This window comes from Pristiophorus japonicus, chromosome 13 (genome assembly GCF_044704955.1).
Source record: "Pristiophorus japonicus isolate sPriJap1 chromosome 13, sPriJap1.hap1, whole genome shotgun sequence".
Classification (NCBI taxonomy): Eukaryota; Metazoa; Chordata; class Chondrichthyes; family Pristiophoridae; genus Pristiophorus; species Pristiophorus japonicus.
Genome location: NC_091989.1, coordinates 191,710,734 through 191,737,334, shown reverse-complemented (window position 1 = coordinate 191,737,334; position 26,601 = coordinate 191,710,734). Strand labels below are relative to the sequence as shown.

At 49.6% G+C, this 26,601-nt stretch overlaps 1 protein-coding gene across 1 annotated transcript in view; it reads right to left on the bottom strand.

The window, feature by feature from the left end:
* cmtm3 (CKLF-like MARVEL transmembrane domain containing 3) overlaps positions 1 to 23,575 on the bottom strand; it is a 28,526-nt gene extending 4,951 nt beyond the window's left edge. The window contains exons 1-4 of the mRNA XM_070898297.1: positions 23,257 to 23,575; positions 9,956 to 10,111; positions 7,952 to 8,044; positions 7,708 to 7,831 (exon numbers count right to left, since the gene is read on the bottom strand). Of these exons, the coding sequence (XP_070754398.1) occupies positions 7,708 to 7,831; positions 7,952 to 8,044; positions 9,956 to 10,111; positions 23,257 to 23,373 (490 nt within the window). The 5' untranslated portion in view covers positions 23,374 to 23,575. The remainder of the gene's footprint in view (positions 1 to 7,707; positions 7,832 to 7,951; positions 8,045 to 9,955; positions 10,112 to 23,256) is intronic.
* Positions 23,576 to 26,601: the final 3,026 nt, after the last annotated feature.

The window sequence follows — 26,601 nt, the reverse complement described above, 5'->3', positions numbered from 1 at the left end:
GTAATTTACCAAAATTCCCTGGATTCTGAGGAGGTCCCAGCAGATTGGAAAACTACAAATGTAACGTCCCTATTTAAAAAAGGAGGCAGACAAAAAGCAGGAAACTATAGACCAGTTAGACTAACATCTGTGGTTGGGAAAATGTTGGAGTCCATTATTAAAGAAGCAGTAGCAGGACATTTGGAAAAGCATAATTCGGTCAGGCACAGTCAGCATGGATTTATGAAAGGGAAATCATGTTTGACAAATTTGCTGGAATTCTTTGAGGATGTAACGAACAGGGTGGATAAAGGGGAACCAGTGGATGTGGTGTATTTGGATTTCCAGAAGGCATTTGACAAGGTGCCACATAAAAGATTACTGCACAAGATAAAAGTTCACGGGGTTGGGGGTAATATATTAGCATGGATAGAGGATTGGTGAACTAACAGAAAACAGAGAGTCGGGATAAATGGTTCATTCTCGGGTTGGCAAGCAGTAACTAGTGGGATGCCGCAGGGATCAGTGCTGGGACCCCAACTATTTACAATCTATATCAATGACTTGGAAGAAGGGACTGTGTAACGTAGCCAAGTTTGCTGACAATACAAAGATGGGAGGAAAAGCAATGTGTGAGGAGGACACAAAAAATATGCAAAAGGACATAGACAGACTAAGTGAGTGGGCAAAAGTTTGGCAGATGGAGTATAATGTTGGAAATTGTGAGGTCATGCACTTTGGTAGAAAAAAATCATCAAAGAGCAAGTTAATATTCAAATGGAGAAAGATTGCAAAGTGCCTCAGTTCAGCGGGACCTGGGGGTAGTTGTGCATGAAACACAACAGGTTAGTATGCAGGTACAGCAAGTGATCAGGAAGGCCAATAGTATCTTGGCCTTAATTGCAAAGGGGATGGAGTATAAAAGCAGGGATGTCTTGCTACAGCTACACAGGGTATTGGTGAGGCCACACCTGGAGTACTGCGTGCAGTTTTGGATTCCATATTTCCGAAAGGATATACTTGCTTTAGAGGCAGTTCAGAGAAGGTTCACTCGGTTGATTCCGGGGATGAGGGGGTTGACTTATGAGGAAAGGTTGAGCAGGTTGGGCCTCTACTCATTGGAATTCAGAAGAATGAGAGGTGATCTTATCGAAACGTATAAGATTATGAGGAGGTTTGACAAGGTGGATGCAGAGAGGTTGTTTCCACTGATGAGACTAGAACTAGGGGGCATAATCTTAGAATAAGGGGCCGCCCATTTAAAACTGAGATGAGGAGAAATTTCTTCTCTCAGAGGGTTGTAAATCTGTGGAATTTGTTGCCTCAGAGAGCTGTGGTAGCTGGGTCTTTGGATAAATTTAAGACAGAAATTGACAGTTTCTTAAACGATAAGGGACTAAGGGGTTATGGGGAGTGGGCAGGGAAGTGGAGCTGAGTCCATGATCAGATCAGCCACGATCGTATTAAATGTCGGAGCAGGCTCGAGGGGCCGAATGACTGACTCCTGCTCCTAATTCTTATGTTCTTATGAACAGGTTTTGTGCATTCCCCACCCTTCATGAGCCACATAGCCCAAGAAGATCCCAGATCTAATCCCAGGTCTGTGCCGCGTTAGTTAATCAGTTGGGACCCTAAAATTGGTCTCGTCTCCTTGGAACTAAGAACAAAATGATCAGCCAGGTTTCCTGCGCTGGATTAGAGACCCTTGCTGAACAGCACATAAGATGTGAAGGCATCAATGATCGAACAGACCTTCGTGACATGATAGGTCCAAGTCAGCATGGATTTGTGAAAGGGAAATTATGCTTGACAAATCTTCTGGAATTTTTTGAGGATGTTTCCAGTAAAGTGGACGAGGGAGAACCAGTTGATGTGGTATATTTGGACTTTCAGAAGGCATTCGACAAGGTCCCACACAAGAGATTAATGTGCAAAGTTAAAGCACATGGGATTGGGGGTAGTGTGCTGACGTGGATTGAGAACTGGTTGTCAGACAGGAAGCAAAGAGTAGGAGTAAATGGGGACTTTTCAGAATGGCAGGCAGTGACTAGTGGGGCCCCAGCTGTTTACACTGTACATTAATGATTTAGACGAGGGGATTAAATGTAGTATCTCCAAATTTGCGGATGACACTAAGTTGGGTGGCAGTGTGAGCTGCGAGGAGGATGCTATGAGGCTGCAGAGTGACTTGGATAGGTTAGGTGAGTGGGCAAATGCATGGCAGATGAAGTATAATGTGGATAAATGTGAGGTTATCCACTGTGGTGGTAAAAACAGAGAGACAGACTATTATCTGAATGGTGACAGATTAGGAAAAGGGGAGGTGCAACGAGACCTGGGTGTCATGGTACATCAGTCATTGAAGGTTGGCATGCAGGTACAGCAGGAGGTTAAGAAAGCAAATGGCATGTTGGCCTTCATAGCGAGGGGATTTGAGTACAGGGGCAGGGAGGTGTTGCTACAGTTGTACAGGGCCTTGGTGAGGCCACACCTGGAGTATCGTGTACAGTTTTGGTCTCTTAACTTGAGGAAAGACATTCTTGCTATTGAGGGAGTGCAGCGAAAGTTCACCAGACTGATTCCCGGGATGGCGGGACTGACCGATCAAGCAAGACTGGATCAACTGGGCTTGTATTCACTGGAGTTCAGAAGAATGAGAGGGGACATCATAGAAACGTTTAAAATTCTGACGGGCTCAGACAGGTTAGATGCAGGAAGAATGTTCCCAATGTTGGGGAAGTCCAGAACCAGGGGTCACAGTCTAAGGATAAGGGGTAAGCCATTTAGGACTGAGATGAGGAGAAACTTCTTCACCCAGAGAGTGGTGAACCTGTGGAATTCTCTAACCACAGAAAGTTGTTGAGGCCAATTCACTAAATATATTCAAAAAGGAGTTAGATGTAGTCCTTACTACTAGGGGGATCAAGGGGTATGGTGAGAAAGCAGGAATGGGGTACTGAAGTTGCATGTTCAGCCATGAACTCATTGAATGGCGGTGCAGGCTCGAATGGCCGAATGGCCTACTCCTGCACCTATTTTCTATGTTTCTATCTTAGATCTGGTCCTGTGCAATGAGACAGGAAAAATAAACGATCTCCTTGTAAAAAATCCACTTGGAATGAGTGATCACAGTATGGTTGAATTTGTAATACAGATTGAGGATGAGGAAGTTGTGTCAGAAACGAGCGTACTATGCTTAAACAAAGGGGACTACAGTGGGATGAGGGCAGAGTTAGCTAAAGTAGACTGGGAACACAGACTAAACGGTGGCACAATTGAGGAACAGTGGAGGACTTTTAAGGAGCTCTTTCCTAGTGCGCAACAAAAATATATTCCAGTGAAAAAGAAGGGCGGTAAGAGAAGGGATAACCAGCCGTGGATAACCAAGGAAATAAAGGAGAGTATCAAATCAAAGACCAATGCGTATAAGGTGGCCAAGGTTAGTGGAAAACGAGAGGATTGGGAAAATTTTAAACAACAGCAAAGAATGACTAAAAAAGCAATAAAGAAAGGAAAGATAGATTACGAAGGTAAACATGCGCAAAACATAAAAACAGATAGTAAAAGCTTTTACAGATATATAAAACGGAAAAGAGTAACTAAAGTAAATGTTGGCCCCTTAGAAGATGAGAAGGGGGATTTAATAATGGGAAATGTGGAAATGGCTGAGACCTTAAACAATTATTTTGCTTCGGTCTTCACAGTGGAAGACACAAAAACCATGCCAGAAATTGCTGGTCACAGGAATGTGGGAAGGGAGGACCTTGAGATAATCACTATCACTAGGGGGGTAGTGCTGGACAGGCTAATGAGACTCAAGGTAGACCAGTCCCCTGGTCCCAGGGTATTAAAAGAGATGGCGGAAGTTATAGCAGATGCATTCGTTATAATCTACCAAAATTCTCTGGACTCTGGGGAGGTACCAGCGGATTGGAAAGCAGCTAATGTAACGCCTCTGTTTAAAAAAGGGGGCAGACAAAAGGCAGGTAACTATAGGCCGGTTAGTTTAACATCTGTCGTGGGGAAAATGCTTGAAACTATCATTAAGGAAGAAATAGCGGGACATCTAAATAGGAATAGTGCAATCAAGCAGACTCAGCATGGATTCATGAAGGGGAAATCATGTTTAGCTAATTTACTGGAATTCTTTGAGGATATAACGAGCATGGTGGATAGAGGTGTACCGATGGATGTGGTGTATTTAGATTTCAAAAAGGCATTCGATAAGGTGCCACACAAAAGGTTACTGCAGAAGATAGAGGTACGTGGAGTCAGAGGAAATGTATTAGCATGGATAGAGAATTGGCTGGTGAACAGAAAGCAGAGAGTCGGGATAAATGGGTCCTTTTCGGGTTGGAAATCGGTGGTTAGTTGTGTGCCACAGGGATCGGTGCTGGGACCACAACTGTTTACAATATACATAGACGACCTGGAAGAGGGGACAGAGTGTAGTGTAACAAAATTTGCAGATGACACAAAGATTAGTGGGAAAGCGGGTTGTGTAGAGGACAGAGAGAGGCTGCAAAGAGATTTGGATAGGTTAAGCGAATGGGCTAAGGTTTGGCAGATGGAATACAATGTTGGAAAGTGTAAGGTCATCCACCTTGGGGGAAAAAAAAACAGTAAAAGGGAATATGGGGAGAAATTACAACATGCTGAGGTGCAGAGGGACCTGGGGGTCCTTGTGCATGAATCCCAAAAAGTTAGTTTGCAGGTGCAGCAGGTAATCAGGAAGGCAAATGGAATGTTGGCTTTCATTGCGAGAGGGATGGAGTACAAAAGCAGGGAGGTCCTGCTGCAACTGTTTAGGGTATTGGTAAGGCCGCACCTGGAGTACTGCGTGCAGTTTTGGTCACCTTACTTAAGGAAGGATATACTAGCTTTGGAGGGGGTACAGAGACGATTCACGAGGCTGATTCCGGAGATGAGGGGGTTACCTTATGATGATAGATTGAGTAGACTGGGTCTTTACTCGTTGGAGTTCAGAAGGATGAGGGGTGATCTTATAGAAACATTTAAAATAATGAAAGGGATAGACAAGATAGAGGCAGAGAGATTGTTTCCACTGATCAGGGAGACTAGAACTAGGGGGCACAGCCTCAAAATACGGGGGAGCCAATTTAAAACCGAGTTGAGAAGGAATTTCTTCTCCCAGAGGGTTGTGAATCTGTGGAATTCTCTGCCCAAGGAAGCAGTTGAGGCTAGCTCATTGAATATATTCAAGTCACAGATAGATAGATTTTTAACCAATAAGGGAATTAAGTGTTACGGGGAGAGGGCGGGTAAGTGGAGCTGAGTCCACGGCCAGATCAGCCATGATCTTGTTGAATGGCGGAGCAGGCTCGAGGGGCTAGATGGCCTACTCCTGTTCCTAATTCTTATGTTCTATGTCTCACCCCCCCCACCCCCCGCCCAACTCATGAGGGGTACCTAAGTCGCACCAAGTCCCGCTCACCCATCATCCCCCTGTGCACGCTGACCCGTGTCCTAACTCACACCCAGTCCCACTCACCCATCACCCCCTGTGCTCGCTGACCCGTGTCCTAACTCACACCCAGTCCCACTCACCCATCACCCCCTGTGCACGCTGACCCGTGTCCTAACTCGCACCAAGTCCCACTCACCCATCACCCCCTGTGCTCGCTGCCCCGTGTCCTAACTCACACCCAGTCCCACTCACCCATCACCCCCTGTGCTCGCTGACCCGTGTCCTAACTCACACCCAGTCCCACTCACCCATCACCCCCTGTGCTCGCTGACCCGTGTCCTAACTCACACCCAGTCCCACTCACCCATCACCCCCTGTGCACGCTGACCCGTGTCCTAACTCACACCCAGTTCCACTCACCCATCACCCCCTGTGCTCGCTGCCCCGTGTCCTAACTCACACCCAGTCCCACTCACCCATCACCCCCTGTGCTCGCTGCCCCGTGTCCTAACTCACACCCAGTCCCACTCACCCATCACCCCCTGTGCTCACTGACCCCGTGACCTAACTCACACCCAGTCCCACTCACCCATCACCCCCTGTGCTCACTGCCCCGTGTCCTAACTCGCACCCAGTCCCACTCACCCATCACCCCCTGTGCACGCTGACCCGTGTCCTAACTCACACCCAGTTCCACTCACCCATCACCCCCTGTGCTCGCTGCCCCGTGTCCTAACTCACACCCAGTCCCACTCACCCATCACCCCCTGTGCTCGCTGCCCCGTGTCCTAACTCACACCCAGTCCCACTCACCCATCACCCCCTGTGCTCACTGACCCGTGTCCTAACTCACACCCAGTCCCACTCACCCATCACCCCCTGTGCTCGCTGCCCCGTGTCCTAACTCACACCCAGTCCCACTCACCCATCACCCCCTGTGCTCGCTGCCCCGTGTCCTAACTCACACCCAGTCCCACTCACCCATCACCCCCTGTGCTCACTGACCCCGTGTCCTAACTCACACCCAGTCCCACTCACCCATCACCCCCTGTGCTCACTGACCCCGTGTCCCACTCACCCATCACCCCCTGTGCTCACTGACCCGTGTCCTAACTCACACCCAGTCCCACTCACCCATCACCCCCTGTGCTCGCTGACCCGTGTCCTAACTCACACCCAGTCCCACTCACACATCACCCCCTGTGCTCACTGCCCCGTGTCCTAACTCACACCCAGTCCCACTCACCCATCACCCCCTGTGCTCACTGACCCGTGTCCTAACTCACACCCAGTCCCACTCACACATCACCCCCTGTGCTCACTGACCCGTGTCCTAACTCACACCCAGTCCCACTCACCCATCACCCCCTGTGCTCACTGCCCCGTGTCCTAACTCAACCCCAGTCCCACTCACCCATCACCCCCTGTGCTCACTGACCCGTGTCCTAACTCACACCCAGTCCCACTCACCCATCACCCCCTGTGCTCACTGCCCCGTGTCCTAACTCAACCCCAGTCCCACTCACCCATCACCCCCTGTGCTCACTGACCCGTGTCCTAACTCACACCCAGTCCCACTCACCCATCACCCCCTGTGCTCACTGACCCGTGTCCTAACTCACACCCAGTCCCACTCACCCATCACCCCCTGTGCTCACTGACACCGTGTCCTAACTCACACCCAGTCCCACTCACCCATCACCCCCTGTGCTCCGTGTCCTAACTCGCACCAAGTCCCACTCACCCATCACCCCCTGTGCTCACTGACCCCGTGTCCTAACTCACACCCAGTCCCGTTTACCCATCACCCCCTGTGCTCACTGACCAACATCGGCTCCCGCCCGACAACACCTCGATTTTAAAATTCTCATCCTTGTTTTCTAATCTTTCCATGGCCTTCGCCCCTCCCTATCTCTGTAACCTCTTCTAGCCCCATGAACCTCTAGCTATCTGCGCTCCTCCAATTCTGGGCTCTTACATATCCCCGATTTCCATCGCTGCATCATTGGCTGCCTGGGTCCTCGGCTCTGGAATTCAACCCCTAAACCTCCGGCTCTCTATCCTCCTTTAAGACCCTCCTTAAAACCTAACTCTGTGACCAAGCTTCTGGTCACCTGTCCTACTATCTCCTTATGTGGCTTGGTGTCAATTTTTGTCTGATAATCGCTCCTGTGATGCGCTTTTGGGGCCGTTTTACTGCGTTTTAGGCGCTATATAAATGCAAGTTGTTGTACAGCTGTATTGGGCGGGGGGAGGGAGGAGGGGCTACGGTCCGTGGTGTGCTCGGTTTCACTGCTTACCTGTGGATTTTTTGATTGTTGCCGTGTGGGTCGGGAGGTTCTGGGGGTTTATGAACCTGACCAGGCTGTTGAAGATGGAGTAGAAATCGAAGGCAAACACCACAGTTGCTACGAAACCAAAGACCTTTTCGAAGAAGGGGAGGAAGAGGAATGCAACAAGATTATTGATCGGCGACCACAGGAGTGCAAATGGAATCTGATCCGAACGTGGGTTTAAAAAAACCACCGACGCGAAGTTACTCACTCCTGCCGTTTTGGATGCAGCCTCGCTCTTTGTAACGGCGTAAATCGAGATGGCGAAGTAAATGATGGAGGCCGTGAGGCATCGCAGGAAATCCTGGAGTGGTTTTTTTTGTCAAACAGAATAATTGAGACGCATTAAAAGAAATTGCTCGCTAAAACATTTTCAGCAAAACCATCGGAATGAACCCGCTCCAATGGTCCGTGCAAGGACCCAGCCCGCGGGTCACAATCTCTGCCCTCTAAGGGAATGCCGTCAATGCGAAGGGTTGATGGAGAATTAAGGAGAGAACAATAAAGGAGAGAACTTAAGAACATAAGAATTAGGAGCAGGAGTCGGCCATTCGGCCCCTCGAGCCTGCTCCGCCATCCAATAAGGTCAAGCCACTATCCCCATATCCCTTAATACCCAAAAATCTATCAATCTCTATCTTGAATATGCTCAACAACTGAGCCTCCACAGCCCTCTGCATTTCTATAGCGCCTTTCACAACCTCAGGAGGCCCTCACAGCGCTTTACAGCCAATGAAATACTTTTTGGAGTGTAGTCACTGTTGTAATGTAGGAAACGCGGCAGCCAATTTGCGCACAGCAAGCTCCCACACACAGCAATGTGATAATTGACCAGATAATCTGTTTTTAGGCGTTGGTTAAGGGATGAATATTGGCCCAGGTCACCGGGGAGAACTCCCCTGCTCTTCTTCGAAATATTGGCCGTGGGATCTTTTACGTCCATCTGAGAGAGCAGACGGGGCCTCAGTTTAACGTCTCACCCGAAAGACGGCACCTCCAACACTGCAGCACTCCCTCAGTACTGCACTGGAGTGTCAGCCTAGATTTATGTGCTCAAGTCCCTGGAGTGGGACTTGAACCCACGACCAGGTCAGGTGGGGGCAGGCAAATCACTGCTGCGCTTTCCGACACACGTCATAACCAGCGGCACTGGTGGAGGGGAAATAAAAAGTTTCAGATATAGTCTTTTACAATTCTAGGAGATGAAGAGGTGATCTCATTGAGGTGTTTAAGATAATTAAAAGGAGTTGATGGGGTAGATCGAGAAACTATTTCCTCTGGGTGGGGAAGTCCAGAACAAGGGGGCGTCACCTTAAAATCAGAGCCCGGCCGTTCAGGGGTGATGTCAGGAAGCACTTCTTCACACAAAGGGCCGTGGGAATCTGGAACTCTCTCCCCCGAAAAGCTGTTATGGCTGGGGGAGGGGGGGGGGGACAATTGAAAATGTCAAAACTGAGATTGATCGATTATTGTTCGCCAAGGGTATTCAGGGTTAAGGCAGGTAAATGGAGTTGAGTAGACTGGGCCAACATTTCCTCGAATTTAGAAGAATGAGAGGTGATCTCATTGAAACATACAAAATTCTCACAGGGATTGACAGGGTAGATGCAGGGAGGGTGTTTCCCCCGGGCTGGGGAGTCTAGAACCAGGGGTCACAGTCTCAGGATAAGGGGTCGGCCATTTAGGACTGAGCTGAGGAGGAATTTCTTCACTCAGAGGGTGGTGAATCTTTGGAATTCTCTGCCCCAGAGGGCTGTGGGGGCTCAGTCTTTGAGTATATTCAAGACTGAGATCGATAGATCTTTGGATATTCTGTGAATCAAGGGACAAGGGGACAGTGCAGGAAAGTGGAGTTGAGGTCAAAGATTAGCCGTGATCTTATTGAATGGCAGAGCAGGCTCGAGGGGCTGAATGGCCGACTCCTGCTCCTATTTCTTATGTTCTTATGAACAGGTTTTGTGCGTTCCTCAACCTTCAGGAACCACACAGCCCAGGAAGAGCCACATGGCCTCCTCCTGCTCGTATTCTGTGCTCAAGTCTCTGGAGTGGGGACTTCAACCCACAGACGTAGGACTCAGAGGTGAGAGTGATACCGACTGAGACAAGTTGCCCCCCCCCCCCCCGGAGGGTCTCAAGACACCACCTGCCCACCGATCAGCTCGGTACCGTTGCGTCCAGGAACAGAGCGAGCGCGAGAGCGCGAGGCGATACTCACGATCAAAGGGCAGTGGAAGCCAGTGAAGTTGTCGATGTACTTGGTCACGTACACGTAGTAGGCGCCCAGGGCCAGCAGGAACTCGATGAGCGGAGCAGCCATGAAGGAGGCCGAGGATGATGCCAGGTAACAAATGAAAACGACCAAGGACAGCACCTGGAGCGAGCGAGAGAGCAAAGGTCAGCCGGCCGAGTCTGCCCCCTGTCCCTGACCCCGTCCCCACAACCACCTTTGCCCTTAGACACTGCTGTCAATCAAAATCCCCCCCCCTCCCCACCTGCACCCCCTATACAACCCCCCATATCCTCCCCCACCCCCATATACTCCACATCCCCCCCCTCCAACCCCCATATACCCCCACATCCCCTCTCCACCCCCCATATACCCCACATCCCACCCTCCACTCCCCATATACCCCCCATCCCCCCTTCCAACCCCCATATATTCCACATCCCCCCCCATATACTCCACATCCCCCCTCCACCCCCATATACCCCCACATCCCCCCTCCACCCCCATATACTCCACAACCCCCCTCCACCCCCATATACTCCACATCCCCCCCTCCACCCCCCATATCCCCCCCTCCACCCATATACTCCACATCCCCCCTCCACCCCCATATACTCCACAACCCCCCTCCAACCCCATATACTCCACATCACCCCTCCACCCCCCATATACCCCCACATTCCCCCCCTCCACCCCCCCATATACTCCACATCCCCCCTCCACCCCCCATATACTCCACCTTCCCCCTCCACCCCCCCATCCCCCCCTCCACCCCTCATATACCCCCACATCCCCCCCTCCACCCCTCATATACCCCCACATCCCCCCTCCACCCCCATATACTCCACATCCCCCCCTCCAACCCCCATATACTCCACATCCCCCCTCCAACCCCCATATACCCCCACACACCTCCGACTGTGGCTGATTATTTATAGAATCTCTCAGCACAGGAGGTGGCCCATCGTGACTCTGCCAGCTCTTTGAAAGAGCGATCCAATTTTTCCTTTTCAAGTATTTATCCAATTCCCGGTTTGAAAGTTACTATTGAATCTGCTCCCACCGCCCTTTCAGGCAGCGTGTTCCCGATCACAACAACTCTCTGCGTAAAAACATTCTCCCCATCTCCCCCTCTGGTTCATTTTCCAATGATCGTCACCCTCCTACCACTGGAAGCAGTTTCTCCTTATTCACTATCAAACCCCTCATGATTTTGAAGACCTCGATTAAATCTCCTCTCAACCTTCTCTGCTCCAAGGAGAACAACCCCAGCTTCTCCAGTCTATCCACGTCACTGAAGTCCCTCATCCCTGGAACCCTTCTGGTAAATCTCCCCTGCACCCTCTCTAAGGCCTTCACATCCTTCCTACAGTGCGGGGCCCAGAATTGGACACAATACTCCAGTGTTTGATATCGGTTTGGCATAAACATAGAAACATAGAAAATAGGTGCAGGAGTAGGCCATTCGGCCCTTCTAGCCTGCACCGCCATTCAATGAGTTCATGGCTGAACATGCAACTTCAGTACCCCATTCCTGCTTTCTCACCATACCCCTTGATTCCCCTAGTAGTAAGGACTTCATCTAACTCCTTTTTGAATATATTTAGTGAATTGGCCTCAACAACTTTCTGTGGTAGAGAATTCCACAGGTTCACCACTCTCTGGGTGAAGAAATTCCTCCTCATCTCGGTCCTAAATGGCTTCCCCCTTATCCTTAGACTGTGACCCCTGGTTCTGGACTTCCCCAACATTGGGAACATTCTTCCTGCATCTAACCTGTCTGAGCCCGTCAGAATTTTAACGTTTCTATGAGGTCCCCTCTCATTCTTCTGAACTCCAGTGAATACAAGCCCAGTTGATCCAGTCTTTCTTGATAGGTCAGTCCCGCCATCCCGGGAATCAGTCTGGTGAATCTTCGCTGCACTCCCTCAATAGCAAGAACCGCCTTGTTTTTTGTACTTTGTGCCTCTATTTATAAAGCCCAGGATCCTGTTGCTTTTTATCGTCAACTTGTGCTGCCATCTTCAAAGATCTGTGTACACACACCCCATGTCTCTCTCTTCCTGCACCCCCTTTGAAATTGTACCATTGATCTGTGTCTGGACAGCCTGAGACTATCTGTGCAGACACATACAACCAAATGACTCGAAGACATTAGCATCTTTGAGCACTGTCAGATCGACTTGTTCAACCCCCCAGGATACTGATCGGCCCCCGAGCCAGGAAACAATTAACAGATTTGCAATATTTTGTTCATCGGGAAACCAGCTGTCCAGTTAGCCATGTGCCATAGCCCAAGAAATCTGCATAGAGGCCTTGGTTAATTCCGGAGATAATGTGTACTTCGTAATAACACCAACTTGCATTTATATAGCGCCTTTAATGTAGCCGAACGTCCCAAGGTGCTTCATGGGAGCGTGTTCAGACAAAATTTTACCATGGGTCACAGAGATTGAATGATACCCGGATTCCAAGGGTTAAGTTAAGAAATTACACAAACTAGGGTTGTATTCCTTGGAATTCAGAAGGTTAAGTGGTGATTTGATCAAAGTTTTCCAAATATTAAGGGGAATAGTTAGAAAGAAACCACTTCCACCGGTTGGGGAGTCTAGGATTTGGGGAGATAGGTAGCTTAAAAATTAGAGTCAGACCTTTCAGGGGTGAAGTTGGGAAACACTTCTACACACAGGGTGGGAGGAGTTTGGAACTCTCTTCCGCAAACGGCAATTGATGTTGGATTAATTGTTAATTTTATATCTGAGATTGATAGATTTTTGTTAATCAAAGGTATTAAGGGATATGGGGCAAAGGCGGGTACATGGAGTTAGGTCACCGATTGGCCACAATCTCATTGAAAGCTCGAAGCAGGCTCAAGGGGTTAAATGGTCTCCTCCTGTTCCTATTGCAACAGTGACCAATAAGCTTGGTCAAAGAAGTAGGTTTTAATGTGCATCGTAAAGGAGGAGAGAGTTGGAGAGGTTTACGGAAGAAATTCCCGAAGCAACAACTTGTATTTATATAGCACTTTTAACATAATAAAATGTCCTAAGGCACTTCACAGGAGCATTATAAGACAAAAAATTTGACACTGAACCACAGAGAGAAATTAGGGCAGGAGACCAAAAGCTTGGGCAAATAGGAAGGTTTTATGGAGCATCTTAAAAGGAGGAAACATAGAAACATATAAATAGGTGCAGGTGTAGGCCATTCGGCCCTTCGAGCCTGCACCACCATTCAATAAGATCATGGCTGATCATTCACCTCAGTACCCCTTTCCTGCTTTATCTCCATACCCCTTGATCCCTTTAGCCGCAAGAGCCATATCTAACTCCCTCTTGAATATATCCAATGAACTGGCATCAACAACTCTCTGCGGTGGGGAATTCCACAGGTTAACAACTCTCTGAGTAAAGAAGTTTCTCCTCATCTCAGTCCAAAATGGCTTACCCCTTATCCTAAGACTGTGTCCCCTGGTTCTGGACTTCCCCAACATCGGGAACATTCTTCCCGCATCTAACCTGTCCAGTCCCATCCAAATCTTATATATTTCAATGAGATCCCCTCTCATCCTTCTAAACTCCAATGTATAAAGGCCCAGTTGATCCAGTCTCTCCTCATATGTCAGTCCAGCCATCCCGGGAATCAGTCTGGTGAACCTTCGCTGCACTCCCTCAATAGCAAGAACGTCCTTCCTCAGATTAGGAGACCAAAACTGAACACAATATTCCGGGTGAGGCCTCACTAAGACCCTGTACAACTGCAGGAAGACCTCCCTGCTCCTACACTCAAATCCCCTAGCTATGAAGGTCAACATACCATTTGCCTTCTTCACCGCCTGCTGTACCTGCATGCCAACTTTCAATGACTGATGTACCATGACACCCAGGTCTCGTTGCACCTCCCCTTTTCCTAATCTGCCGCCATTCAGATAATATTCTGCCTTCGTGTTTTTGCCCCCTCACAGTTATCCACATTATACTGCATCTGCCATGCATTTGCCCACTCACCTAAGCTGTTCAAGTCACCCTGCAGCCTCCTCACAGCTCACACCGCCACCCAGTTTAGTGTCATCTGCAAACTTGGAGATATTACACTCAATTCCTTCATCTAAACCATTAATGTATATTGTAAATAGCTGGGGTCCCAGCACTGAGCCCTGCGGCACTCCACTAGTCACTGCCTGCCATTCTGAAAAGGACCCGTTTATCCCGACTCTCTGCTTCCTGTCTGCCAACCAGTTCTCTATCCAAGTCAGTATATTACCCCCAATACCATGTGCTTTGATTTTGCACACCAATCTCTTGTGTGGGACTTTGTCAAAAGCCTTTTGAAAGTCCAAATACACCACAGGAAAGAGAGGCGGAGAGGTTTAGGGAGGGAGTTCCAGAGCTTGGGGCCCAGGCAACAGAAGGCACGGTCACCGAAGGTGGAGCGATTATAATCAGGGATGCTCAGGAGGACAGAATTAGAGGAGCGCAGACATCTCGGGGGGGTTGTGGGGCTGGAGGAGGGTACAGAGATAGGGAGGGGCGAGGCCAGAGGGATTTGAAAACAAGGATGAGAATTTTGAAATCGAGGCGTTGCTTAACTGGGAGCCAATGTAGGTCAGCGAGCACAGTGGGTGATGGGTGAGTGGGACTTGGTGCGAGTTAGGACACGGGGTCAGTGAGCACAGGGGGTGATGGGTGAGCAGGACTTGGTGCGAGTTAGGACACGGGGTCAGTGAGCACAGCGGGTGATGGGTGAGCGGGACTCGGTGCGAGTTAGGACACGGGGCAGCGAGCACAGGGGGTGGTGGGTGAGCGGGACTTGGCGCGAGTTCGGTTACGGGCAGCTGAGTTATAGATGGATAGTTTACATGGGGTAGAATGTGGGAGGCCAGCCAGGAGTGCGTTGGAGTAGCCGAGTCTAGAGGTAACAAAGGTATGGATGAGACTCGGCTCATGGGTGAAAATCAGAGAAATAACAAAGAGCGATCTTACTAAGTGCCTTTCAACCTCCTTTGGACTGTTATTAGTAAACGTTACTTCAAATTAATTATTTATGATGATGAACCAAACGATGATTTTTGTGACCATGCTATTATCAGCCGCCACAGACCAGCATTCTGATGCTGATACTCAATCTCGCCTACTTACTTTTGCCGTTCGCTGTGCTGTCCCACTGCCTCACATCCGGCGTGGGAATAACAACTTTGAGCACTGGGGCATATCTGGCAATTGCCTTTTTTAATTAAATTCACGGGATGTGGGCCGGCCTTTATTGCCCATCCCTACTTGCCCTGGACAAGGTGGTGAGCTGCCTTCTTGAACCGCTGCAGTCCGTGTGGTTAGGGAGGGAGTTCCAGGATTGTGACCCAGCGACGAAGGAATGGCCGATATATTTCCAAGTCAGGATGGTGTGCACAGCAAGCTCCCACAAACAGCAATGTGATAATCTGTTTTTTTAGTGATGTTAGTTGAGGGATAAATATTGGCCAGGGTACCGGGGAGAACTCCCCTGCCCTTCTTCGAAATAGTGCCATGGGATCTTTTACATCCACCTGAGAGGGCAGATGGGGCCTCGGTTTAATGTTTCAGCCAAAGGACAGCACCTCCGACAGTGCAGCTCTGACAAAAACATTGCCGCCCGAAGTGAGACCCGGCGGGCAGGGGAAGGCCAGCTCAAGGAACAAGGTGGTGGCTACACCCTTCTTCTGGAAAGGCAAACCAGAAGAAGAATGGTGCCGTAGATAATGAGCTAGTTGGGCATCTCAGAGACTCCCCTTGTGGAATTAACGAACGTCACATGACTCTCCGGCTCACCCTAGCCCAGAACCAGTGTACTGCAGTCATCAGCACCTATGCCCCAACACCGGAAGCTACAGACAAGACTAAAAAGGAATTCTACTCCAGCCTTGAACAATCCCTGGCCTGAGTCCCAACGGATGACAAGCTGATCCTCCTCGCAACTTTAACACCAGAGTTGGAAAGGACACAGACCTCTGGGGAGGCATGATCGGCAGAGAGGGGGAAGGGAAAACCAACTCCAGCGGTACTCTCCTCCTGACGAAATGCTTAGAAACGGTCTTGTCATAACCAACACCTTGTTCCGTCAGAGAGACAAGTACAAGGCCTCATGGCAGCACCCTCGATCCAAGCACTGGCATCTGCTAGACTACGTCATCGTTCGAGAGAGGGATTGCAAGGATGTGCGCATCACCCGCGCCATGACAGGAGTGGACGACTGCTGGACGGACCACCACCTAATCCGCTCCGTCATTTCCATCAATGTAGCCCCAAAACAGCGACGGCAACAGAAACAATGCCGCAGGAAAATCAACCCTGGAGCACGCAAAGACCCTGCTAAGAAAGCCCTATTCAGCCAGCGGCTCACTACCAACCCGACGACTCCCAGTGACCCAGAGACGCAGAGTCATCGCAACAGTTCTCCTCAATCGCCTTCTCCCTGTGGCTGAAGAGCTCCTCCCAGAGTCGCAATGTGAATTCCATCCACAAAGGGGCACAATGGACATGATCGTCACTGTGCGACAGATACAAGAGAAATGCAGGGAACAACACCAACCCCTGTACATGGCCTTCTTTGACCTCACTAAAGCCTTCGACACTGTCAACCGTGAGGGATTATAGAGTGCCCTCCTCAAATTCAGCTGCCCTCAAATGTTTATCACCATCCTCTGCCTGCTTCACGATGACATGCAGGCCGTGATCCTGACCAACGGATCCACCACAGACCCAATACGTGTGCGGACCACGGACCAGCAAGGCTGTGTCATCACACCAACGCTCTTCATAGAATCATAGAAATTTACAGCTACGGAAGGAGGCCATTTCGGCCTATCGGTCCGCGCCGGCCGACCAAGAGCTATCCAGCCTAATCCCACTTTCCAGCTCTCGGTCCGTAGGTTACAGCACTTCAAGTACATAATTAAAATATTTTAAAAATGTGGTGAGGGTTTCAGGCCGTGAGTTCCAGACCCCCACCACCCTCTGGGTGGGAAAATTTCCTCTCAAATCCCGTCTAAACCCCTCCTACCAATTATGTTAAATCTGTGCCCCCTCTGCCAAGGGAAACAGGTCCTTCCTATCCACTCTATCCAGGCCCCTCAATTTTATATACCTCAATCAGGTCTCCCCTCAGCCTCCTCTGTTCCAAAGAAAACAGACCCAACATTAATCTTGCCTCATAGCCAAAATTCTCCAGTCCAGTCTTGTAAATCTCCTCTGCACCCTCTCCAGTGCAATCACATCTTTCCTGTAATGTGGTGACCAGAACTGCACGCAGTACTCCAGCTGCGGCCTAACCAGTGTTTTATACAGTTCAAGCATAACCACCCTGCTCTTGTATTGCCTCAACTAATGAAGGCAAGTATTCCAAAATACTTCTTAACCACCTTATCTACCCCCTCTGTAGCAGGGTGCAGCCAGTGAACAAGGGGATCCCCTCGACCATTAGCTCCCATTGAGAACATTACCTGCGAGAGAACAGCTCCGCTGGAGCGGCGTACCATTTCAACCTCCACCGTGAGCTGCTCCAAGTGTGCACCGATTTTGAGATGGGCGACTGGGTGACGTCATCAAAACCCTGGTCGCCGTTTTGGAGCGTGGGCAGGAACATCGGCAGGGCCCAGTTACAGAGGAGTGGGAAGGTCAGGGCGGAGGAGCGGTGAGAGATCGTGGCGGAGGTGCTACAGATGAGGTTATGGGGCCCAGAAGAGGCGAGGGCCCAGGGGCAGCACGGGCCCAGCCCACACTGCGATATGTGTGCGCACTAGGTCCGTGCAGCAGAGCTGGTCTCCAGTCATCTTGGTTAATCCTTGCCACTGGACCAAGACCTAGCTCTGTCAAGCCCGTGTGGTGGCTGGTGTGCAACGGTCACCCACCGTTAAAATAATCCACGCACAGTCATCTTCTACTCCCTCAATTGGAGTTCAGGACTGGAATATCGGGTCCTTCATTGAAACATCTGTGAACTCCAGTGGAACCAAGTCATCCTCATTCGAGGGACTGCCTATGATGATGATGATCTACCTGGCCTGCTACCTTCAGGGATCTGTGGACCTGCACTCCAAGGTCCCTTTGTTCCTCTACACTTTTCAGTGTTGTACCATTTAATGTGTATTCCCTTGCCTTGTTAGACCTCCCCAGATGTATTACCTCACACTTATCCAGATTGAATTCCATTTGCCACTGTTCTGCCCACCTGATTGATATCTTCCTGCAGTTTTCTTCTTCATTATCAATCACACAACCTATTTTAGTGTCATCTGCAAACTTCTTAATCATATCTCATACATTCAAGTCCAAGTCATTGTTATATACCACAAAAAGCAAGGGACCCAGCACTGAGCCCTGTGGAACCCCACTGGATATAGCCTTCCAGTCACAAAAACACCCATCAACCATGACCCTTTACTTCCGGCCTGTGAGCCAATATTGGATCCAACTTGCCACTTTGCCCTGGATCCCATGGGCTTTTACTTTCGTGACCAGTCTGCCATGTGGGACTTTATCAAAGGCCTTGCTAAAATCCATATAGACTACATCATACGCACTGCCCTCATCGACCCTCCTAGTTACCTCCTCAAAAAATGTAATCAAGTTAGTCAGACTCGACCTTCCCTTAATAAATCCATGCTGACTGTCCTTGATTAATCCGTGTCTTTCCAAAGGAAGATTTATCCTGTCCCGCAGGATTTTTCCCAATAATTTTCCCACCACCGAGGTTAGGCTGACTGGCCTGTAATTACTCGGTCTATCCCTTTCTCCCTTTTTAAACAACGGTACAACATTAGCAGTCCTCCAGTTCTCTGGCACCACACCTGTAGCCAGAGAGGACTGGAAAATGATGGTCAGAGCCTCTGCTATTTCCTCTTTTGCTTCTCTTAACAACCTGGGATACATTTCATCCGGGCCTGGGGATTTATCCACTTTCAAAGCTGCTAAGCCCCTAATACTTCCTCTCTCAATATGTTTATCGCCTAATATTTCACACTCCTCCTCCCTCATTGCAAAGTCTGCATTGCCCCTCTCTTTTGTGAAAACAGATGCAAAGTATTCATTAAGAATCATACCCACGTCTTCTGCCTCCACACACAATTACCTTTATGGTCTCCAATAGGCCCCACTCTTTCTCTGGTTATCCTCTTGCTCTTAATGTTATAAAACATCTTTGGGGTTTCCCTGATTTGACTTGCCAACTTTCTTTCATGCTCTCTCTTTGCTTTCCTGATATTTTTTTTAATTGCACCTCTGCACTTCTTATACTCCTCGAGCGTTTCTGCAGTGTCGAGTTCCTGGTATCTGTCATAAGCTTCCCTTTTTTTCTTTATCCTACCCTGTGCGTCTTTACATCCGGGAGGCTCTAGATTTGTTAGCCCCACCCTTTCTCTTTAAGGGAACATACTTGCTCTGAACCCTCCGGATCTCCTCCTTGAAGGCCTCCCACTGCTCTGACACTGATTGACCATCAAGTAACCGTTTCCAGTCCACTTTGGCTAAATCCCATCTCAGCTCAGCAAAATTGGCTTTACCCCAATTGAGAACTGTTATTCCTAGTCTATCTTTGTCCTTTTCCATAACTACCCTAAATCTAACTGAATTATGATCACTAGCACCAAAATGCTCTTCCACTGATACCCCTTCCACCTGCCCCTCTTCATTCCCCAAAACCAAGTCCAGAACCACCCCCTCCCTTGTTGGGCTTGTTACGTACTGGCTAAAGAAGTTCCCTGAACGTATTTTAGGAATTCCACACCCTCTGTACCATTCACACTGCATTTTTCCCAGTTAATATTAAGGTAGTTGTAATCCCACACTATTACAGCTCTATAGTCTTTTGTAATTCGCAGAAATTTGCCCACATATTTGTTCTTCTATCTCCCCTCTGACTGTTTGGGGGTCTGTAGTACACTCCCAGTAGTGTGATCGCCCCTCTTTGGTTCTTCAATTCAACCCATAGAGCCTTGTTTGATGATCCCTCTGACATGTCATCCCTTCTCGATCTTCCTTGCCGCAATGCTCCATTTCACCCTCAGTAAGCTCCCCGCTGGAGTGGAGCGAATCTACAGAACAAACGGGAAACTGTTCAACCTCCGTCGCCTCCAGTCCAGATCCAAGGTTATCCCGTCCTGTCATTGAATTACAATATGCAGACGACGTTTGCATCTGCGCACACTCGGAGGTCGAACTCCAAACCATCGTCAATACCTTCACCGAGGCGTACAAGGGTACGGGCCTTACACTAAACATCCGTAAGACAAAGGTTCTCTACCAACCTGCCCCCGATTATCAAGATCCATTGCGAGGATTTAGACAAAGTGGACCATTTTCCATACCTCGGGAGCCTACTGTCAACAAGGGCAGATGTCAATGACAAAGTCCAACACCACCTTCTGTGTGCCAGTGCAGCCTTCGGTCTCCTGAGGAAGAGAGTGTTTGAAGACCAGGATCTTTAACCCGACACCAAGCTCATGGTCTACAAAGCTGTAGTGATACCCGCCCTCCTGTATGCTTCAGAGACGTGGCCTATATACAGCAGGCATCTCAAAGTGCTGGAGAAGTACCACCAGCGCTGCCTCTGCAAGATCCTGCAAATCCATTGACAGGATAGACGCACCAACGTCAGTGTTCTCGCTCAGGCCAACATTCCCAGCATCGAAGCATTGACCACACTCGACCAGCTCTGATGGACGGGCCACATCGTCCGCATGCCCGATACTCGACTCCCAAAACAAGCGCTCTACCCAGAGCTCCAACACGGCAAGCGAGCCCCAGGTGGGCAGAGGAAACGCTTCAAGGACAACCTCAAAGCCTCCTTGAAAAAGTGCAACATCCCCACCGACACCTGGGAATTCCTGGCCCAAGACTGCCCAAAGTGAAGGAGAAGCATCCGGGAAGGCACCGAACATCTCGAGTCTCGTCGCCGGGAGCACGTGGAAGCCAAGCACAAACAGCGGAAGGAGCGTACAACAACCCAAGCCCCCCACCCACCCGTCCCTCCAACCACCGTCTGCCCCACCTGTGACAGAGACTGTGGGTCCCACATTGGTCTCATCAGTCACCTGAGAACTCAGTGTTAGTGTGGGAGCAAGTCACCCTCGACCCCAGGGGACTGCCTGAGAAGAAAGACTCCCCCCTCAGGATTGCACTGGGAGCGTCAGCCTGGATTTTCTGCTCAAAGTCTCTGGAGTGGGACCTGAACACACAGCCATTCTGACTCAGACACGAGAGCTCTACCTATTGACATGCAAGGACAATTGCAGAGAAGTACTCCCTATGAGCTGATACCGATGACCTTGCGATGCAATGTGTGAGGGAAGGGGGTTCTCATACACTCAAGTTGGTAAAAGCATAACGCAGTGTAATATTGGCCCATACTGACCTAGAAGCTCCCAGACTCAAACCCTGGTCAATTAGTGTTACAGCCAGTCTACAGCACAGAAACAGACCATTCAGCCCAACAGGTCTGTGTCGTTGTTTATGTTCCACACGGCCCTCCTCCTCTCACCCCATTTTTCTCACACTATCGGCATTACCTTCTCCCTCATGTGTTTATCCAGCTTCCCCTTAAATGCACCTGTGCTATTCGCCTCAACCCCTCCCTGTGGCAGCGAGGTCCACATTCTCACCGCTCTCTGGGTAAAGAAGTTTCTCCTGAATTCCTTGGTGACTGTCTTATATTGATGGCCCCTAGTTCTGGTCTCCCCAAGTGCAAACACCTTCTCTACATCTGCCCTACTGAACCCCTTCATAATTTAAAGACCTCTATCGGGTACCCCTCAGCCTTCTCTTCTCCAGAGAGAGGCCCAGCCTGTTCACCCTTTACTGATAATTACAGAACCGAGAGGTCATAACTATCTTTGTAAATCTTTTTTGCACCTCCCCCAGTGCCACATATCCTTTTTATAACACGGAGACCAGAACTGTTCACAACACTCCGTGTGTGGTCTAACCAACGTTCGATCCAAGTTTAACGCAACAACTTTTCAGTTCCATCCCTGTAGCAAAAGCTTTTTTAATGGCAACATTAACCTGTGTCACGACTTTTCGGGATTTGAGAACGCCCAGATCCCTTTGCACCTCGCCTGTAGTTGATCTGAACTGGGGCACTGATTATGAGGGGTGAGGGGGCGGTGTGGGGGGGCTTGAAGTATCTTCTGACCCCAGCCAACAGAAGGGAACTGTCACTGAGAGTTTCTGCCCAATGAAGCCCAGTGTTGGGATGGCAAGTAAGGGCAGGTTCGTGATGCCCTCCAAGGTCCAATAGCCTGCCAAGGACCAGACCATCTATGCTCACTCCACAGCCTTTAGCACAAAGATCTAGGCTGCCACTCCCAGTGCAGTACTGAGGGGACTGCAAGCGCTCTACTCGGAACTCCTTCACGGCAAGCGAGCCCCAGGTGGGCAGAGGAAACGTTACAGGGACACCCTCAAAGCCTCCCTGATAAAGTGCGACATCCCCACCGACACCTGGGAGTCCCTGGCCAAAGACTGCCCTAAGTGGAAGAAGAGCATCTGGGAGGGCTCTGAGCACCTAGAGTCTCGTCGCCGAGAGCATGCAGAAACCAAGCGCAGGCAGCGGAAGGTGCGTGCGGCAAACCAGTCCCACCCTCCCCTTCCCTCAACCACTGTCTGTCCCACCTGTGACAGAGACTGTAATTCCCGTATCAGACTGTTCAGTCACCTGAGAACTCACTTTGAGTGGAAGCAAGTCTTCCTCGATTCCGAGGGACTGCCGATGATGACTGAGGGGAGTGCTGCACTTTCGGAGGTGCCGTCTTTCGGGTGTTAGAGTGCGTGGGGCTGATCGTGGTAGATGGCAGGTCTCATCGCAGACCAGTCAGGGGGGGGAAGAAATCTGTGACTCCGGCAGTGCTGCACAGGACATTACTCAGCGCCCTGCGCTACTACCTCTTTCACGCTCCAAGGGAAGGGGTAACGCTTGATATAGCGCCCCCCCTCCCTACCAGAACGCTAAAGTCGAAGTTTGCATCCAATTGAATTGGGCTGTGGACGGCAATAATTATGCCCTCCCGCTAAAAGCTGTGGCCCCAGACTTCTAGCCCCCACCCTTGTTTCAACGTGATTTCCCCCATTTGCTATCAACTCAAATTCTGGACTCTCTCTTGCCAAAATAAGCAAACTCCCGGATCAATAGCGCCCGCCTGCTGAATGTTGAGACAGTGAGTGAGAATGAAGTCACTCGCAGTGTTGAGGCAGGAGCCGTTCCGGGGGTAATGGGGACGGGGTGGGGGGGCACATGAAGGAAGGATGCAAACACATACTCACCACTTCAGCCGCCAGCAGCAGTCCCTTGCGAGAAGTGAGGAAAGTTGTGTCCGGGATGAAAGCGCTCAGTCCCCGCGAGGAGGAGGGCGCAGACTCGGGCGATTCGGTATCTGCCATCACGGCGCTGGCTCTGGGGCGGGGAGGAGGGGGTGCAATGACCGAAGGAAATAAAGTTTCAGGGGCTTTGTCTTTTGGGGGAAATTGAAGCAGTCTGTTTTTTAAAAGGGGGGCTTCAGCGGGAAACGGAAATCGTAAGTTTGCGGAAACTTAGGCTCCTCCAATCTGAAGACTTGAGACAATGGGATGATCATGGGAGAGAGAGAGAGAGAGATCAGCATCACACAGGAAATTTTTAAAAAAGCTAACGGAGTGAGATCAGTTTCATCACAACTTTGTCAAAGTGCAAACAATTGCCTCTAAATGTTGCAACAACAAAAAGCACTTTGCAAAAACTAAAAAAAAAAGCTAATAAAAGTTTGGAAAAAAAACTTTATAAATAACTTTGCAAAACCTTTGCAAATAACCGCAAAAACATTTTTTTTAAGTTAGTAAAAATCTTTGCAAACACTTTATAAAAAGTCTGCAAAAAAACGAAGAAAAAAACTTTATTAATAACTTCGCAAAAAAACTTTGCAAATAATGGCAAAAAATTTTATTAAAACTTTGCAAAAAAACTGCATAAAACGAATTGCCTTTGCAAAGCTTATTTAAAAAAAATTTAACTGCAAAGGAACGGATGCTAAATTATATTTTTAGAAAGCGTTGTGCTGCATGCAGGTTTTTTTCTCTGTGACTACAACACACTGATGTCCAGCCGCAGACTTTAAATTCTCGGGGGAGTGTTAAGCCAGTTTCAGAGTTTGCAGAGCAGCAGCGAGCCCATTGCATTGCTCTCCGAGCCTGTCACAGCTTTATTTCCTGTGATACTCGTGTGTATTATCAATCCTGTATATCCAAATCATTCAAACCAACTGCCGAGGCCTGATTAATTTGTCGCTTTTAGTGCCCCTTGATTATTGTTCTACTAAAAATAGTTGTAGCACTGGTGTCGCAACCATCACTCCCTGGCACCTCGCCAAAACCCATCACAGCTTCCTGTGGTTTGCTCAACTACAGCAAGAAAAGCAACATGCATTTATATAGCGCCTTTCACAACCTCAGTGTCATGGGATATTTTACCTCCACCTGAGAGAGGGGGACTATCCAGCCTTCGGCCCTCCATTCACCATGACAATTCTGCAGCCACCGATAAGCTCAACCACACCCTCACCACCACTTTTGATGCCCTGGTCCCTACCAAACCATTACTCCCTCTCACCCTGGCCATTCCCCCCTGGTACAGCCCTCATCGTCACTCCCTCAAGTCCAAGGGGCACAGACTTGAATGGATGTGGTGGACAACTGATTTAGCCATTCACTGCCAGATCTGGCTGGACCACATACAGTATTATCAGGTCCTGTGCTTGTCTGCCAAAACTGCTCACTTTTCCAGGATTATTCTGAAATGAAAAGATAACCCCCTACTACTATTCTCCACTGCTAGCCGTCTTCTTAAACCCCTCTCCCCTGTCTCCACCACACTCACCACCAACAACAAGTGCGAGGAGCTCACGGACTTCTTTGTCTCAAAGATTGAGACCATCCAATCAGCTGCCTCTGCCACTTCCCTACCTTGCCCTAGCCCACCAGGCCAAACTTCCTCTGCGGTTCCCCCCTGCCCCGGCCCTGAAGTCGTATCTCTCTCCAGTTTCTCTCTGATCTCCCCTCTTGATCTCTCCACTCTCATCTTGGCCATGAGACCCACCTCTTGCTCCCTTAACCCTATTTCCATCATCATCATCATGGGCAGTCCCTCGGAATCGAGGAAGACTTGCTTCCACTCTAAAAGTGAGTTCTCAGGTGACTGAACAGTCCAATACGGGAATTACAGTCTCTGTCACAGGTGGGACAGACAGTGGTTGGAGGAAAGGGGAGGGTGGGAAGTCTGGTTTACTGCACCCGCTCCTTCCTTTGGCCAGGGACTCCCAGGTGTCAGTGGGGATGTTGCATTTATCAAGGAGGCTTTGAGGGTGTCTTTGTTTCCTCTGCCCACCTGGGGCTCGCTTGCAGTGTAGGAGTTCAGAGTAGAGCGCTTGCTTTGGGAATCTCATGTCGGGCATGCGGACAATGTGGCCCTGCCCAACGGAGCTGATCGAGCATTGTGAGTGCTTCGATGCTGGGGATGTTGGCCTGAACGAGAACACTGACGTTGGTGCGTCTGTCCTCCCAGGGGATTTGCAGGATCTTGCGGAGACAGTGCTGGTGGTACTTCTCCAGTGCTTTGAGGTGTCCACGTCTCTGGGCCATATAGAAGGACTAGTCCCCGATTCCCACTAAACTGCTGACCACCCAACTTCCTTTTCTGGCTCCCATGTTAGCTGACATTGTTAACAGTTCTCTTTCCCCGGGTACTGTCCCCCGTCTCCCTCAAATCTGCCGTCATCACCCCTCTCAAAAAAAAACCCTCGATTCCTCCGTCCTTGCAAACTACCGTCGTATCTCCAACCTCCCTTTCTTCTCCAAAGTCCAACATTCTTTGCGACTGTGACAAAGGCAAACTATCCCTCCTCGTCCTTCTTAATTTGTCTGCAGCCTTTGACACAGTTGACCACTCTATCCTCCTCCAACACCTCTCCACCATCGTCCAGCTGGGTGGGACTGCACTCGCCTGGTTCCATTCTTATCCATCTAATCGTAGCCAGAGAATCTCCTGTACCGGCTTCTCTTCCCGCCCCCGCATCGTTACCTCTGGTGTCCCCCGAGGATCTATCCTTGGCCCCTCCTATTTCTCATCTACACATTGCCCCTCAGCGACATCATCCGAAAGCGTCAGTTTCCACATGTACGCTGAAGACACCCAGCTCTACCTCACCACCACTTCTCTCGACCCCTCCACAGTCTCTAAATTGTCAGACTGCTTGTCCCACATCCAACTCGAGAAGCAGAATTTTTCTCCAATTAAATATTGGGAAGACCGAAGCCATTGTTTTCGGTCCCCGCCGCAAACTCCGTTCTCCAGCCACTGACTCCATCCCTCTCCCCAACTTCTGTCTGAGGCTGAACCAGACTGTTCACAACTTTGGTGTCATATTTGACCCTGAGATGAGCTTCTGGCCACATATCCGCAGCATAACTAAGACCATCTATTTCCACCTCTGTAACATCGCCTGTCTCTGCCCTTGCCTCATTTCATTTGCTGCTGAAACCCTCATCTATGTCTTTGTTACCTCCAGACTTGACTATTCCAATGCACTCCTGGCTGGCCTCCCACTTTCTACCCTACGTAAACTAGAGGTGATCCAAAAC